Consider the following 13838-nt stretch of genomic DNA (forward strand, 5'->3'; position numbering starts at 1 on the left):
GGTGGGAAAAACATTCAGCTATATACTCGGAATTGTTTAATACCTGTTTTGCTTTTTTTTTTTTTTTTTTTTAATTAGTATGAATTCTTAAAATACCTGAAATATTCTTTCCGAAGTCTGAGGGGTTGCTGCAGGAGAATACGTTGGATCCATTTCTGTAAACTCTTCTGCAAAGTTACTGACATCTAATTCATCTCTGATTACTGGTTTAAATGGAGCTGATACTTTTTTGGCAGCTAAATCATCCCAGTTTATATTCTAAACCAAAAATAAGAAAATAAGTTTGAATCAAATAGATATCATGTCAAAGAGATTAAATTTCTCCAAAATTAACCACCTTATTTGCAATTATTTCTGCAAAATACAAGGGTAAATACAACTCTTTATGAGTCTTATGAATGTGAATACCTTTCCGCAAGAGTAATTAAGTACTTCAGAGGATCATTCTTTTTGTATTTTAATAAAGCAGCCTATAGATATCCTAAGAGATATCAATAAAAAAATGAACATGAATATTATTATTTTAATATAATGGTGGTGATCTCAGACTATGCTTCACTATAAACTTGGTAAGAAAGCTCAAGGAAACATTTTTACAGCAGTGATTCAAGAAAATCTGGAGCATGAGAGGAGGGTTTTCTTTGTTTGTTTTAAAACTGTTTTTCTTCCTGATGGAAGATATTGATTGGTGGAAGGAATTAAAAACTATGGTAACAAAGCAAGCTATTTTGCCAGAAATCTTTGCTGTGGAAATCCAAACCCCCTGAGGTGGAGATTCCAATACTGTAATTCTCATAAAGAAATCAATTCAGCCAAAGAACATAATTGACATACACCAGAGGGATATAAATACTCAAACCATCCCAGCTGAAAGTAGGGGTTGGTAAGACAAGAACATTACAGATCAGGAAAAAAAAAAACAAAAAAAAACACTCAACACTGAAAAATCTCTCCCATAAAAAAAGACAGAAATAATACTAAACACATTTCAAATGTAAGAGTCTCTATGCCTAAAAGCTCATCTTTTTTTTTTTTTCCCCCCATCAGTCTAATTCCATTGAAGGTAGAAGATTCTACCTTTCCCTACGAATCTATTTTTTCTTCTGTCAACAACAAAGTACTTGTGATACTAACACTATAGTGTATATCACAAATGAGTCTTACCTAAGATGTCAGAGACTAAGTTTCAACATTCACCAACATATTTGGGCAATTTTTTCTTGCCAAAAGGTTGGTAAGAAAAGGCATGATCAAATTTATATTAAATTCTCATAAAAAGAATACGAAGAAATTTAACAATGGAGATGAGCCAAATAACTGCTGTGACTATCCTTACAGTTCTTCCTTTATTTCTGAGGAAACACCACTTATATTCTTGTAAGCCATACTGCATGTATACCGTATCTTCAACTTCTCATTCCTGATACCTATCCTTATTTACTAATCTCAGCTTCCGGAGCCCTGAGATCCTCTGGATTCGATTCTTACTTAAATACATGGCTAAAGAGGGAGCACAGATATGGTGGTCATTAGAAGATGGCCCTATTACTATAAATGAATGGAACTGAAATGAAGTCAAGAATAGGAAGTGCTATATGAGGAAAATATGTATCTTCCAAAACAAACACTGAATAAAGGAAGCTAACTCTATGGATATTTGTCAGACCCTCTATAAAAGGAAGGAAACACAGAAGACCTGAGAAGAAATTCAGATGTTAAAAAGCCAAGATACTGCACATGCTAAATGTTATGATAATTACATTGAATATACTTATTTGAAAGGTCTAATTTATAATACCAATTTTAAATACTCCAAAATTGACAGTACTTAGAAATATAATTAACTTCAGAAGCAACACAAACACTTAAGTTTTTTCAAAAAAGGCACAATTTTAACAGCAATGTATAGAACAATACAGCTGTTGGACGCAAATACTTTTTTCATCATTGTTTAAATCCAAATGTTAACACACTGAAATCTGCATAGAATTAAAAGCAACTAAACAAGACTAAAAGTTAAATTAAGCAAACGAAAACACAGAAGAGGGCTTTATCACCAATGGTGAAATTAATCAATGGTCAAATTCACTAGTAATATTAATGCAATCTTTCTTTTAAAAAAAACAGTACACAACATATAAATTAAGAGTTTTTCCATTAAACCTTCTGGTTTAACTAGCACAGCTTTTGGCTGCTTCAAATAGGTGTTAGAAACAAACACAGAAGAAATTAAAAAGCTACTAAGCCCTTGCTGTAGCATGCACAAAAACCATACACACAAGTACATGGATATTCTTATTAACTTCAATGGAATTCTTCAAGCAACTAATACACCTGTAAGCTACTCTGTTACCAAAACAATGGAATTTCTTTAGACTTGGATTTCAAAGAAATTAACATAGAATAAGTGGTATTTGGGGAAATTTCTTTTTTCTTTACCTGGAAAAAGGGATGCTGTTTGATTTCATCAGCATCAGTTGGACCACAACCTAATCTCTTCTTGGGGTCTTTCATCAAAAGACGCTGAATTATATCCTTAGACAGTGCACTCATTTCTTGTGGATAAGGTGGCTCACTTTTTAATATTCTCCTATAAAACAAACAAAATAACATTTATTTGGTAATTACTTAATGTGTTAAACGTTAAATCTAAGAGTTACCATACTAATGACAGTGCTTAACCTTCCATTGTCTATGGTACCTGGAGACAGAAGGATGGCAACTGTGAACCAACTATCTTTTTATTTTTTTTTAAGGAATATCTGAGGAAAAACAGACATGTAAATTAGATAGATAAATCAGGCGCTACAGAAAGTCAAATTCACTGACACATGGCCAAGCACCAACAGAAAGAAGTCAGCATGGTTTCTGTAAAGGAAAGTTCTTCCACACAGACTCTTTAGGAGTTCTTACGAGGTGTTAAACAAGAAGTAGGCAAGAGTGATTTGATATCAATCACCATTTGGATTTACAAAAGGTTTTTAGTAAAGTAACTCAGTTTTTTAAGGAAATTAAGGGGCTATGTGGTAAGAACAGCCCTAGCATAGATAATAATTGGTTCAAAGGCATAGAACAGGGGATCAGAGTAAATGCTCAGTTCTTGCAACAGAAAGAATTACAAGCAGATGTTATTTTAGGGGTCTTGTACCGGGACCTGTGCCGTTGAACAGGCTCCTAGCTGACCTGGGAAGGAAGGTGAGCAATGAGTAGCATAAGCAGAAATTGCCTCCTAAATTCCTGAAGAGCAATTACAGATGATGAAGAACTACAGGAGGTTCCCATGAAGCACGGCAATCAAAATGACAGCTAATTTTTGGTTTACGTAAGAGACTTACTCCATGAGACAAAAACAATCCTAGCTTCCTACATACATTATTGTTACTAGCCAAAAGAAAACATATAGCTACAATAGACAGCTCCGTAAAAACATCAACTTGATGCTTGACAGCAGTCAAAACCACAATTCCAATGTTACAAATTATTAGAAAATCAAGAGAACAAACAGAAAACACACTTATGGCATGTAAGGTTTGTCCACACTTTGTATACTGTGTGCAGTACCTCCAGCCTCCTCTTGAAAGGATGCACTATGACTGAAAAGGTTTTAGAGATGAGTAACAAAATTAATAAGAGATACAGAATGCGTTTCATATGAAGAACTACAAAGGAGACTAGGACACAGTAGGCAGCAATTTGCCATGCTGTTGCAAGGTTGCAAGTAAGCTGCTTTTCACAGAGTCACAGAATATTCGAAGTTCGAAGGGACCTCCAAGAATTATGGAGTCCAACTGCTGGCTCCACACAGGACTACCTAAAAATTAAGCAGTATGTCTGACAGTGCTATCCAAACACTTCTGGAGCTCCGGCAGGCTTGGTGCTGTGACCACTTCCCTGGGGATCCTGTCCCAGTGCCCAAATACATGCTAGTGACATTCCTTCAGAAACATTTTTGAAGTTGACTGGTACTATAAAATAACAGTGATGCTCTGAACCAGTTCATAGGATTACACTACAAAAGTAGCGAAGAACGATACCAATTGCTTTAGAAGTTCCAGGAACTACTTACAGTTACAGAATTTACATATGTGAAGCTGTATACACATTAATTAGCACAGAAAGCAAGCTGCCAGAAAAGAAAGACCATATGGGATCAACACGTAAGAAAGCAGACATTGGTGAAGACTAATCATGTAGCTTGATTAACTAAAGGGAGACCAATTAGTCTGGCTTTAGTGAAGTGCTGTACTGAAAGGTAAGTCATTGGAGGGTGTAGCAGTAGCCCATAAAGCGTTCTGACAAGGAAGCCCAGTATATCAAGGTCCTTGCTAGGATGTCTGCGCTTCTGAAAGGGAGATATGGCCTTTTGCATCAACCTTCATTTTCTTTTCTGAATCACTTCCACCCTCTTTTTCACTTCTTACTTAAGCAGTCCACTAACAGTAGGCAAAGGAAGCAGGAGCAATTAAATATTCCAAGTGGCTACTGTGGTCAAAGCTGCTGGAGGACTACTATGCTGTACCTTGTGCTCCTCCTAGACCAGTATGTTCCCTCTGAATTGGGATGAGGTGAGATTAGCCCTGCTGATGGGAGCACTCTGGCTGTACTGAAAGCACTTGCATAGGGCAAGGAGCTTATCACTTTAAAGTCCTGGATCACTTCCAGGTGCCCAAAGATGATTACTACTTGGTCATCTTATCCTTCTCTATGGCAGACTGCAGAACTAAGAGCTAACCCTACTGGTATTGTTTTCCAGGAATATTGATTAGTCTCTCCCATCAGTACTGTAGGTCAAGAACATACATGATAATGAGAAGGAGATGCTAACGAATGATAAGAAGGAGGAGGAGATGTTTTGTCTTCAGTGAGTGGAAGATACAGTAGGGGAATGACACCTTAAAGAGAAGAAGCACTTAGAGGTTATCAGTATCTTCAGAGCCATTCCTTCAGTATCGTTCAGAGCCTTACCTGTTAGTAAAGGCTGCTGAGCCTGACAAATCATCTGAGGAACTGCCTGATTTTGCTATGAAAAAATTCAGTTGCCACTACTGGTCTCTCCTATCTCCCAGATTAAAAGCTACATAGACTGAGCACAGGTTTCTTACCTGCTCTTCACTAAAACAACAGAGATGGGATACATGTTTGCTGGCTGAAGAAAACTTCCTTCTACAGGAGGCTGGGTATTTAAAACCAACCACAAATGCGAAAGGCATGTGGCAAAGATTTATGCTAAGATACCAGTGTGAAGAGAATTTGAAGAGGATTCTGACCTCATTTGTTCTAGGGTTATAGTCTTAAGGACTTAAGCAGGAATGCCCTTGCAATGCTCAATAAAGGCCTCATGAAGACAGTATCATAGGGTTTTTTCCAACAAGGAGAGCAGATTACTTCTACTGGTGGAGGGGAGAGGGAAAAATATGCCATTAGCCAGAAGCTGAAAGATACTTTCTTGATTTTTCATTTTAGTTAACTCTGTGAACAGCTTAACTAATCACAATTCTGATGCACTGCATAGCTGAGAAAATCAAATTTATGTCAAAGAGTATGAAAACATCTATTCGCAATTGGCCAATAGGTCAAATTTCCAAATTGGTCCTACTTTATCTACTTATCTTATAGCATTACATTGACCAATCTATAAACTATGTTGTAAAAACAACTATTCAATATATCTACTGAGTGATATTTTGAAAAGTAAAACATAAGCTATTGACAACTCACTTAAGATGGGATGCTTGAACAAACAAATGTAAATTCATTATTTGAAATCATAACTATGTAACTTGTTTAAAATCTTAACAGTGAGAAAAAAACTACTTACAAAGAAGGAGGAAGAAAAAGTTTAGGAACTGGTAGCCATTATATGTCAATCTAAGATTTTATAGACAAAGGAAAAAAATATTTTGGTCAACATAAAATATGTCATTATGAGACAGAAGCTCCCTTTCACCTTCCTCTGTGATTAGCCTGAAAACAGATGCCTCAAACTGACTGTGGAAGTGATGATAATAAAATATCAAAAGCACAAAACCTGAAGCTTATGGTTTTATTTCCAACAGGTGAAAGACACAATTAGATCATGGAAAACTGAAAGGATCAACCTAGTTAACCGTGAGACCCACTAGGTTTACGCTAGAACTGTTATCATAGTTTATCATCAGTGCCCTTGTAACTGTGTATCATTAGCATCACCAAAAAGATCATCCTAATCACCAAAACCATCCTAATACTCAGGGAATAAGAGAAAGCAACCTCAAGCTGTAAACCTATTTAAGGGTAGAGGGACAAGCTTCCAAAGCAGAATTTTCACCTTCAGGTTTGAAAACAACTCTACTGAATGCCCTGTCATCTCAGAACTACCAATGACTGATTCTTTTGTACCACCTTTGAGCAGATGGAACAGTGCACCCCAGTTCTTGCAAGCGTTAGGCAAGTCAGAAACTTTGATGGAATAGTTACAACTTTCTTGAAACTATCTGCTTTACCAACAAGCTGAATTGATCTGTAGGCAGAGTCACTGATGGGATGTGATTCACACTACATTTAACATCAAATGGTTTCCTTCTTGTGGAAGAGATCTCCTTAGACATTGCTTGCTACCTGTTAGAAAAGTATCATTGCATTATCTCCTATCATTTCTTGGATTCTGGACTCTCAACTAAGGGTAGACACACTATGAACTGCAGGTAGCTATAAGCTCTACTTGTTTTTAAGCACTTAAAAGGACAAAATTCCAGAAGATACCATGCAGATCACAAGTTCAATTTAGTAACTGCTCTGTCCTTGAAAAGATCTAGTAATCACTGGAGTCTTTACAGGTGGAAAATAAGGAATGGCATCCTAGTCCATACCTGCAATGCATTTTCCAAACGGTTTAAGGAAGAAAAGGTTTCTTGCAGAACTGCAGACAAAATATCCTTATAGCAACTAACAGATAGTCAAATTTCAGCCGTCCTCTATGAAGCATAAATAGATTCTAACAAACTATGTCAAATAAAGAGCATAGGCCACAATTAGAATTATTATGCTAGAACAGCGTCACGTGCTTCTACAGATTTTATAGATGTACACAAGTGGAAAAAGACAGATATATATCTATTCATAACCCCAAAGCTGATAAGATTTTCTAAGCTGTTGCACAGAAGCAAAATAATGCTCCAAAAACTTCATAGTCATTTTAAGCACCTGTACATATGACAAGATCCTCAAAAATCAGAACTCTAAAATGGATCTGTCTTTCAAGCCAGAATTACAAATCACAGTCAAAGTGAAAACAAACACAGCACCTGCCTATGCTTTTGAAGGATGGGGCCCTTTCACAGCTCTGTGGCAATGCAAGTCCAGAATTCTCCAAAATGAAAGGAAGATTTGGGGAGAAGGGAGAAGTAAGGGGAGAAGGGATAGTTGAAATGGACATACACTTGAATAGTTCTGTGAAAAAAAAAATCTAATAAGATTAGTAACCCATAACACCAAGAATGTGAACAAAAAGAGCCTTCAGAGACAGAGGCTTTTAACATAAGGGAAAACAAAGTATGCAATTAAGTAGCACTCACCATGAAAGAAGTCCACAGTGCTGTCCAAAAGGTATGATAAAAGAAGTGAACACAATCTCTCATCAGATAGAGTAAAAAAGGTATAAACCATACACCAACTATTTCTGACAGAACACCTAAACTGTTCATAGGGGACATATTTCATACCAAAACTCTGGTTTCAAACCTAACAGCCTTTGTGACGTACACAGAAATAAACTTTCCATACAAAAATATCTGAGATTATTTCCCACCTAGGTAAAAATAAGATAAGGACCTGGATTCATCCAGAACAAGATTGTTTCCTTAAACCTACAAAAACCAAAGACCATGGAATTTATGCTTTCAGGGCTGGTGTCTAAGAGAAAGCTGAATTCTCTAAGCCTGCTGTTAGGGAATATAATTTGTGTTTCGAGTAACTCTGCTATCAAGAAAGAAGCTTGTACCAATTTGCCAGTGCTAGTGATTTCATCACCATTGGCAACTACAGATATCTGATGACATTATCTGCAATTCAGGGTTGTTGTTTTTTTTTTTATCATTTTAGAGAGGAAATGAAACTAGAAAGATCCAAGATAGTCATGGAGAGAAGTTGTGCAGTATATACAAATATATAGTAAATATAAACGCGTAGTATAAACACCAACCAGAATAAAAGCATACCAAAGGACAACATCAATACCTGGAAAAAAAGGCAGTCAACTTGTCACAACAAAATTTCAGTCAGAAATTAGAGTAATAGCCATCAGAGGGTGGATGCTGGCAGCCTTGCAGTTTCTCATCTTTGAATTCAACCATAAATTATGAGAAAAAAATAAGATATTCAAGAGCAGAGAAGAACCTACTAAAAGACAATCAAATCCTGAAGAACGTGCTTCTAAAAATTTTATATGTAAAAGACAAGAATGGTATAGGTTATTTGATTTCATACTCATTTCTTATCAATACGCAAGTATGTCTAGAAAGGATCACGTTCTTTGTTTCATGTCATATACAAACAAAATAAACATTCCCATTAAAAAAAAGTGGGAGTAGGGTAAATCCTGGTAACTTAAACTTATACGATGGAGGGGTCTAGCAAGAAAGACAAAAATCTCTCCAGCTAAATACGTTTCAGTATTTAGTTTAGTATTCAGTATCAAGATGTTGAATGTGATAATTCTGTTTACATATAATTTCATGTTTCATTTGACTTCCCTTTCAACAGTAAACATGCAATAGGGTTGGACAGCAGCAGAGGTGTCGTTCTACTGTAGCTTAAACAAAACAGGTCTTTCATGAAGGTCAGTTCTATTTTATTAACCTCTGCAGGTCACTGAAGTAACCTGTCTGCTTTCAGATGTCATTCTGTTACACAGAAGCAGAACACATGAAGTATTACCCTGGTAGCTCTTTCTTCCTAAATTCTGTATCAAAATTCTCACAAAATATATATTATAGCACAAGCATCAATTTGTGAGCAAGCACATGTAACGTACTGTTTTGAACCTTACCTAGAAATCTCTGCTTGAGAATTCTTCTCTCCATCAACTGTAAATGGTGATGCTCCAGTTAATAGTTCATACATAAGAACACCAACACTCCACCAATCAACAGCCTATAGAAAAACAGTAATTATGTAAGTTATAATACAGCAAAGTAAAATTGTTAATAAAAGGAGGAACAAAACACTGCAGCCAGTAAACAGCTAGCAAAAGGAACAGCCCGCCTATTCACAACTGAAGCAAACCTGGACATAAAGCTTGGATTGCAGTAATGATTGGACGTATTTTCTATATTATATCAATTACTTTGAAAGCTCTTCACTCAGCTTCTTCAATTAATTTCTCAAGCTGAAGTCTTTCCACTGGCTACTAAAGTTTCACTTGACTTTTTCCCCAGAACTAATTTTGATTTTTAACATTGGGAAACGATAAGAATTCTAAAACATACTTGAAATAACGGAGCTTATACATACTTGAAATAACTAAAGCTTGCTATGAAGTAGTGGAACCTGAGCTTTTAGGAGCTTGAGAATGAAACTAAGGAACTTTTGAAAAGCACAGTTTAGGTCTACAGCTCACAGTTAATCAGGACACCTGAAATGCTATGGAATTTCATCTTATATTGCATGGCAACACATGTTATCTTTGGCTTCCCATATATTAATCATAGAATCACAGAATCATAGAATGGCCTGGCTTGAAAAGGACCTTAAAGATCATCTAGTTTCAACCCCCCTGCTCTGTGCTGGGTTGCCAACCACTAGATCAGGCTGCCCAGAGCCGCATCCAGCCTGGCCTTGAATGCCTCCAGGGATGTGGCATCCACAACCTCTCTGGGCAACCTGTTCCAGTGCCTCACCACCCTCTGAGTGAAAAACTTTCTCCTAATATCTAACCTAAATCTCCCATCTTAGTTTAAAAGCATTCCCCCTTGTCATATTACGCATCTCTCTGACACCTCATTTTATTTATTATTTTTATTTATTGTTTATTATTTTTATTTATTTAAAGTACCAATACATTAAAAAAATGTCTTCAGATAATCCCATCTATGGCTACAGTCTCTCTGATTTTGTCTGACTATCCCAATACTTGGAGCAGGCTATATGGTTTCAAGGATAGGCAGTTATCTGGGGATAGAAAACAGAGGTTTTCTAAGAGGAAAGTATTTTTTGAGACAAAATGCTCATATTAACTCCATACTCTCATACCCAATGTCACTCCTGAAACTTTCTTCATTATAAAAAAAATTGCTCCATATCCATAAAGAATTTTTTCTCTCTTTCGTAAGAAAAGACACTACTATGAAAAATAAAGGAAGCAGTTTAGTCATTTAAACAAAATTAATTTTACTACAGGTGCTTGAATTTCTCAATTTTATTTCCATGAAATTTGCATATCCATGAAACTGAAATTCTGCTTTACTTGTGCTGACAAAATTAATACATTACAGGAACACAACCAATAAATGATGAAAAAGTTGACTTCCTACTTTAGAGATTGTGGGGTTTTGTTTTGTTTTTTTTCAAGATACACAAAATCTGATGTTTGATCTATTCATCCAAGAATGTCTAAAGGAACTAGCTGAAGAAGTCTCTGTACTGTCAGTAATTCTCCTTGCAAATACACAATGATCAGAGAAGATCCCAGAAGAAGTGTGTGTTTTTCCAAAAGAGTAGGAGGATCTGCAGAATCAGAATCAAACTCTAAAAAAAATCTGGAGCAAGTTTTTAATACAAACAAGATAGCTATCTAGAAGAGATTACAAGCAAACACACTGATTTATCAAGAGCATAGCATACTAAGGCAATCTCATTTCCTCTTTTTTAAATAAGATCTTGGGTAGCTAGATAAGCAGTAAATACAAAATACACTAAAAACCTTCAAACACCGTGCCAAATAGCATCATCAATAGTTAGCCAAGAATTTGTAAGGTAAACAATTACCAGCACGTGTGTAACTGAAAACACCTTTATTTAACAGCTGTCAATCACTTGCCATCAAATTGTTAGGCTATTTCTTTAAGTGTACTATACAGCTCTGCTCTATACCTCATGAAAATATCAAGTAGAACTGGTAAAATATAACAGCACAGAGATTGCTCTTAAAATCAGCAATAGCAGCAACAGTACATAATTTGCAAGCACTTGAGAAAAAAACAAACACAATTTAAAGTGACTGACGCATTGGAGAGATCCTCTGAAATTGGCAAGATTAAACTAAGGAGAAATACGGAGTGCAGGAAATGGAGCTTAGATTCATAAATTTGTAAAATTCCATTTTAATAATGATGAAGTAAGCAGTACTCTGAAAAAAATGCAAAGATTATAGTGAAACAAAAGTAGGTGTGAGACAATGACTAAGTGAAAAGAAAAATTTTCCATTTTATGTCTAATAGAAGAATCAGGGAGGTAGTCATTCTGCTGTACTTCAAACTGCCAACACGTAGCTGAAATACTGTGCCTACTACAGCGTTTCCTACTTAAAAAAATATTGCAGGCAAGTTCAGACCAAAACAGAAGCAGAATGAACAGAGAAAGAACCTTCTAAGGCAAAGTCAGACTGAGTTCAGCAATCTAGGAAAAGGAGATAGAGGGTGACATAATATTTTCCAGTGCTTAAAAAGGCAATTCTAAGATGAATTGTAATCAACTATATTCCAGGACCCCCAACAGAAAAACAAAACAATCCATAGAAAAAAATAAAATATGGAGATTCTCAAAAACTTCTCAGTATAGTAACCAATCAAAATAATTGATCTACGAATACTGTAGAATTCTTTCAGTGGAATAGAGTTGGGACATTTTTATTTGTTTGTTTGTTTTGAGTTCCATCTGTGAATAATGGTCATCTTAATTGTTGCCATCAGTTACTGACATTAATTCATATAAAAAAAATTAGCCTCAAGCTAAACGGAATTAATTTTTGACAATCTGAGAATATTTCCCAAACTTACATTAATAATCCACTCAAGACTTCAAGAAAGATAATAGACTTACCTGATGTACAACTGTAAAAATATATCAGAATTAGTCACAAAACAGTTGTTTTTCCACTCCAAACTAAACAGTTTTTAAATAAAAGTAAGCAAGTATGAGCTAAATTTTTTTTGTCCCACTGCACATTTAGAACAAGATTCAAATAGAACACAAGCGAGCCTCAACAGCCTTAGAATTATGCCTTGTACTTTGGTTTAAAACTAACTTCAAACTGAAAATAAATTATGCCAATGTTTTTAAATATAGGCAATAATCTATTTTAAGACAACCTGAAGTAAGGCATGTTTAAGTAAGACACTATCACATTCTACAGAAAAACTCAAACTGAACAACAATGTTGCCCAAAGAATTAACTTTTTTTCAGTAATAAACTTAGATAGAACATACCTTATCATGTCCTGTATCTCCTCCCCTTACAATATCTGGAGCCATGTATTCTATTGTTCCACAGAAGGAATATGCTCTCTCATTCTAGCAAAAAAAGAAAATAAAATTCATATCAAATGATTACATTGTCCAAATCATATGGGACATATCTGGCTAACAGTTCCAAGATGCTGGCAGCAATTCTTCTCCAAATAGCTCAGAACTGCTAGCTAAATCATATTCCATCATATGCAGAGATGTATCACACAACGCTACGAAATATTTACAGTCTTCTACAAAAAAAATGTCATAAGTTTGTGTGGTAGTCTAACATAAGCACACAAAAATTAATGTATTGATATTTAAAAACATTCCTATTAGTCTAAATGATCTATACATCATTCCTCAAGGCAACATAGACACATTCTGAAGGCTGCAATATCAATACTCTAAACAAATGAAATGTTTAAGTTAAAAAGAGCGATTCATTGTAAGATGTATGACTTGACTAAATTAGATAAAAGATCCTTTGGGTTCTCCATATTTAGGAATTTATTATGACCTCTAGAAAAGTAATTCCCTTTCACAAAACGCACATAAAAACCCAATGTTCTCTCAAGAAGAGACTTGGAGAGAGACAAGAGAGAGAAAGAGAAAGGCAAACAGACAGACAGAGTTGTAAATTTAAGTTTATTCTATACACTGAAGTTATTGTTTTGATTATGTTCAAAACTAAGCTGCTTTCACAGGCATGTATAATTGTTCCCTGAGAGCGATTTACCTTTGAGGTCAACATGAGGTCATGCTGGACCTTGCTAATGACGAAAGCACATGTGTTTGGGCCATGCAACATTGTTCCTCCCTTATCCTTCAAGCTTCTAGCATTTGGGGGAGAGATCCTGACAGGTCCTTTAAAGAAGAGCGTTCAAAAAAGCAAATATTTCAAAAGTCAGGTTTTACATTCGTAGATGCAGATGTGGAGTTTAAAACAGGTGCTACATAGAAGATTGTACTGCACTAATGAGAGGAAGCTCTTAAAATTAGAAATAGTGCTCAGTGCTACCATGAGGCAGAAAAAAATAAACAGTCCAACAGCATATTCATAAACTGTACTTATTAAAATACATACACTGTGACTGTTTTTGTGGGTTTTGGCTTTTTGTTTTTGTAAAATTCTGGGTTTAAAATAGTTCTGGGCCTCATTTGGTTCAAATATTAACTTGAAATATTAACTTCTGAGACAAAGCCATAAAATGATAAACTTTTCACAATACCACTTTCTTTTTACACAACTATCATTTCTCTTTTATTGTCTTTTCCAGTATCTGTTATCTAGAAGAAAAATAGTGTGAAAAAAAGCAAAAACCAAACAAAAAGTAAGTCAGAAATTCCTAGCCCTCCATCCTGGCATTAGCCAACCTGAAGGTATTAATGTATCTCTCCATTCGCTCTTCCTT

The 13838-nt window shown here is 35.5% G+C and overlaps 1 protein-coding gene across 3 annotated transcripts in view; it reads right to left on the bottom strand.

The window, feature by feature from the left end:
- RPS6KA5 (ribosomal protein S6 kinase A5) overlaps positions 1-13838 on the bottom strand; it is a 77808-nt gene that overhangs the window by 15485 nt on the left and 48485 nt on the right. For 2 of the 3 annotated variants that reach the window (XM_035540050.1, XM_050711310.1), the window contains exons 6-9: positions 12403-12486; positions 9026-9129; positions 2440-2590; positions 97-258 (exon numbers count right to left, since the gene is read on the bottom strand). In XM_035540050.1, coding sequence (XP_035395943.1) covers positions 97-258; positions 2440-2590; positions 9026-9129; positions 12403-12486 — 501 coding nt within the window. Of the gene's footprint in view, positions 1-96; positions 259-2439; positions 2591-9025; positions 9130-12402; positions 12487-13162; positions 13291-13838 lie in introns of all 3 variants that reach the window. The other variant, XM_050711311.1, reaches the window with a different exon arrangement.

The sequence above is a fragment of the Cygnus atratus genome, chromosome 5 (genome assembly GCF_013377495.2).
Source record: "Cygnus atratus isolate AKBS03 ecotype Queensland, Australia chromosome 5, CAtr_DNAZoo_HiC_assembly, whole genome shotgun sequence".
NCBI lineage: Eukaryota > Metazoa > Chordata > Aves > Anseriformes > Anatidae > Cygnus > Cygnus atratus.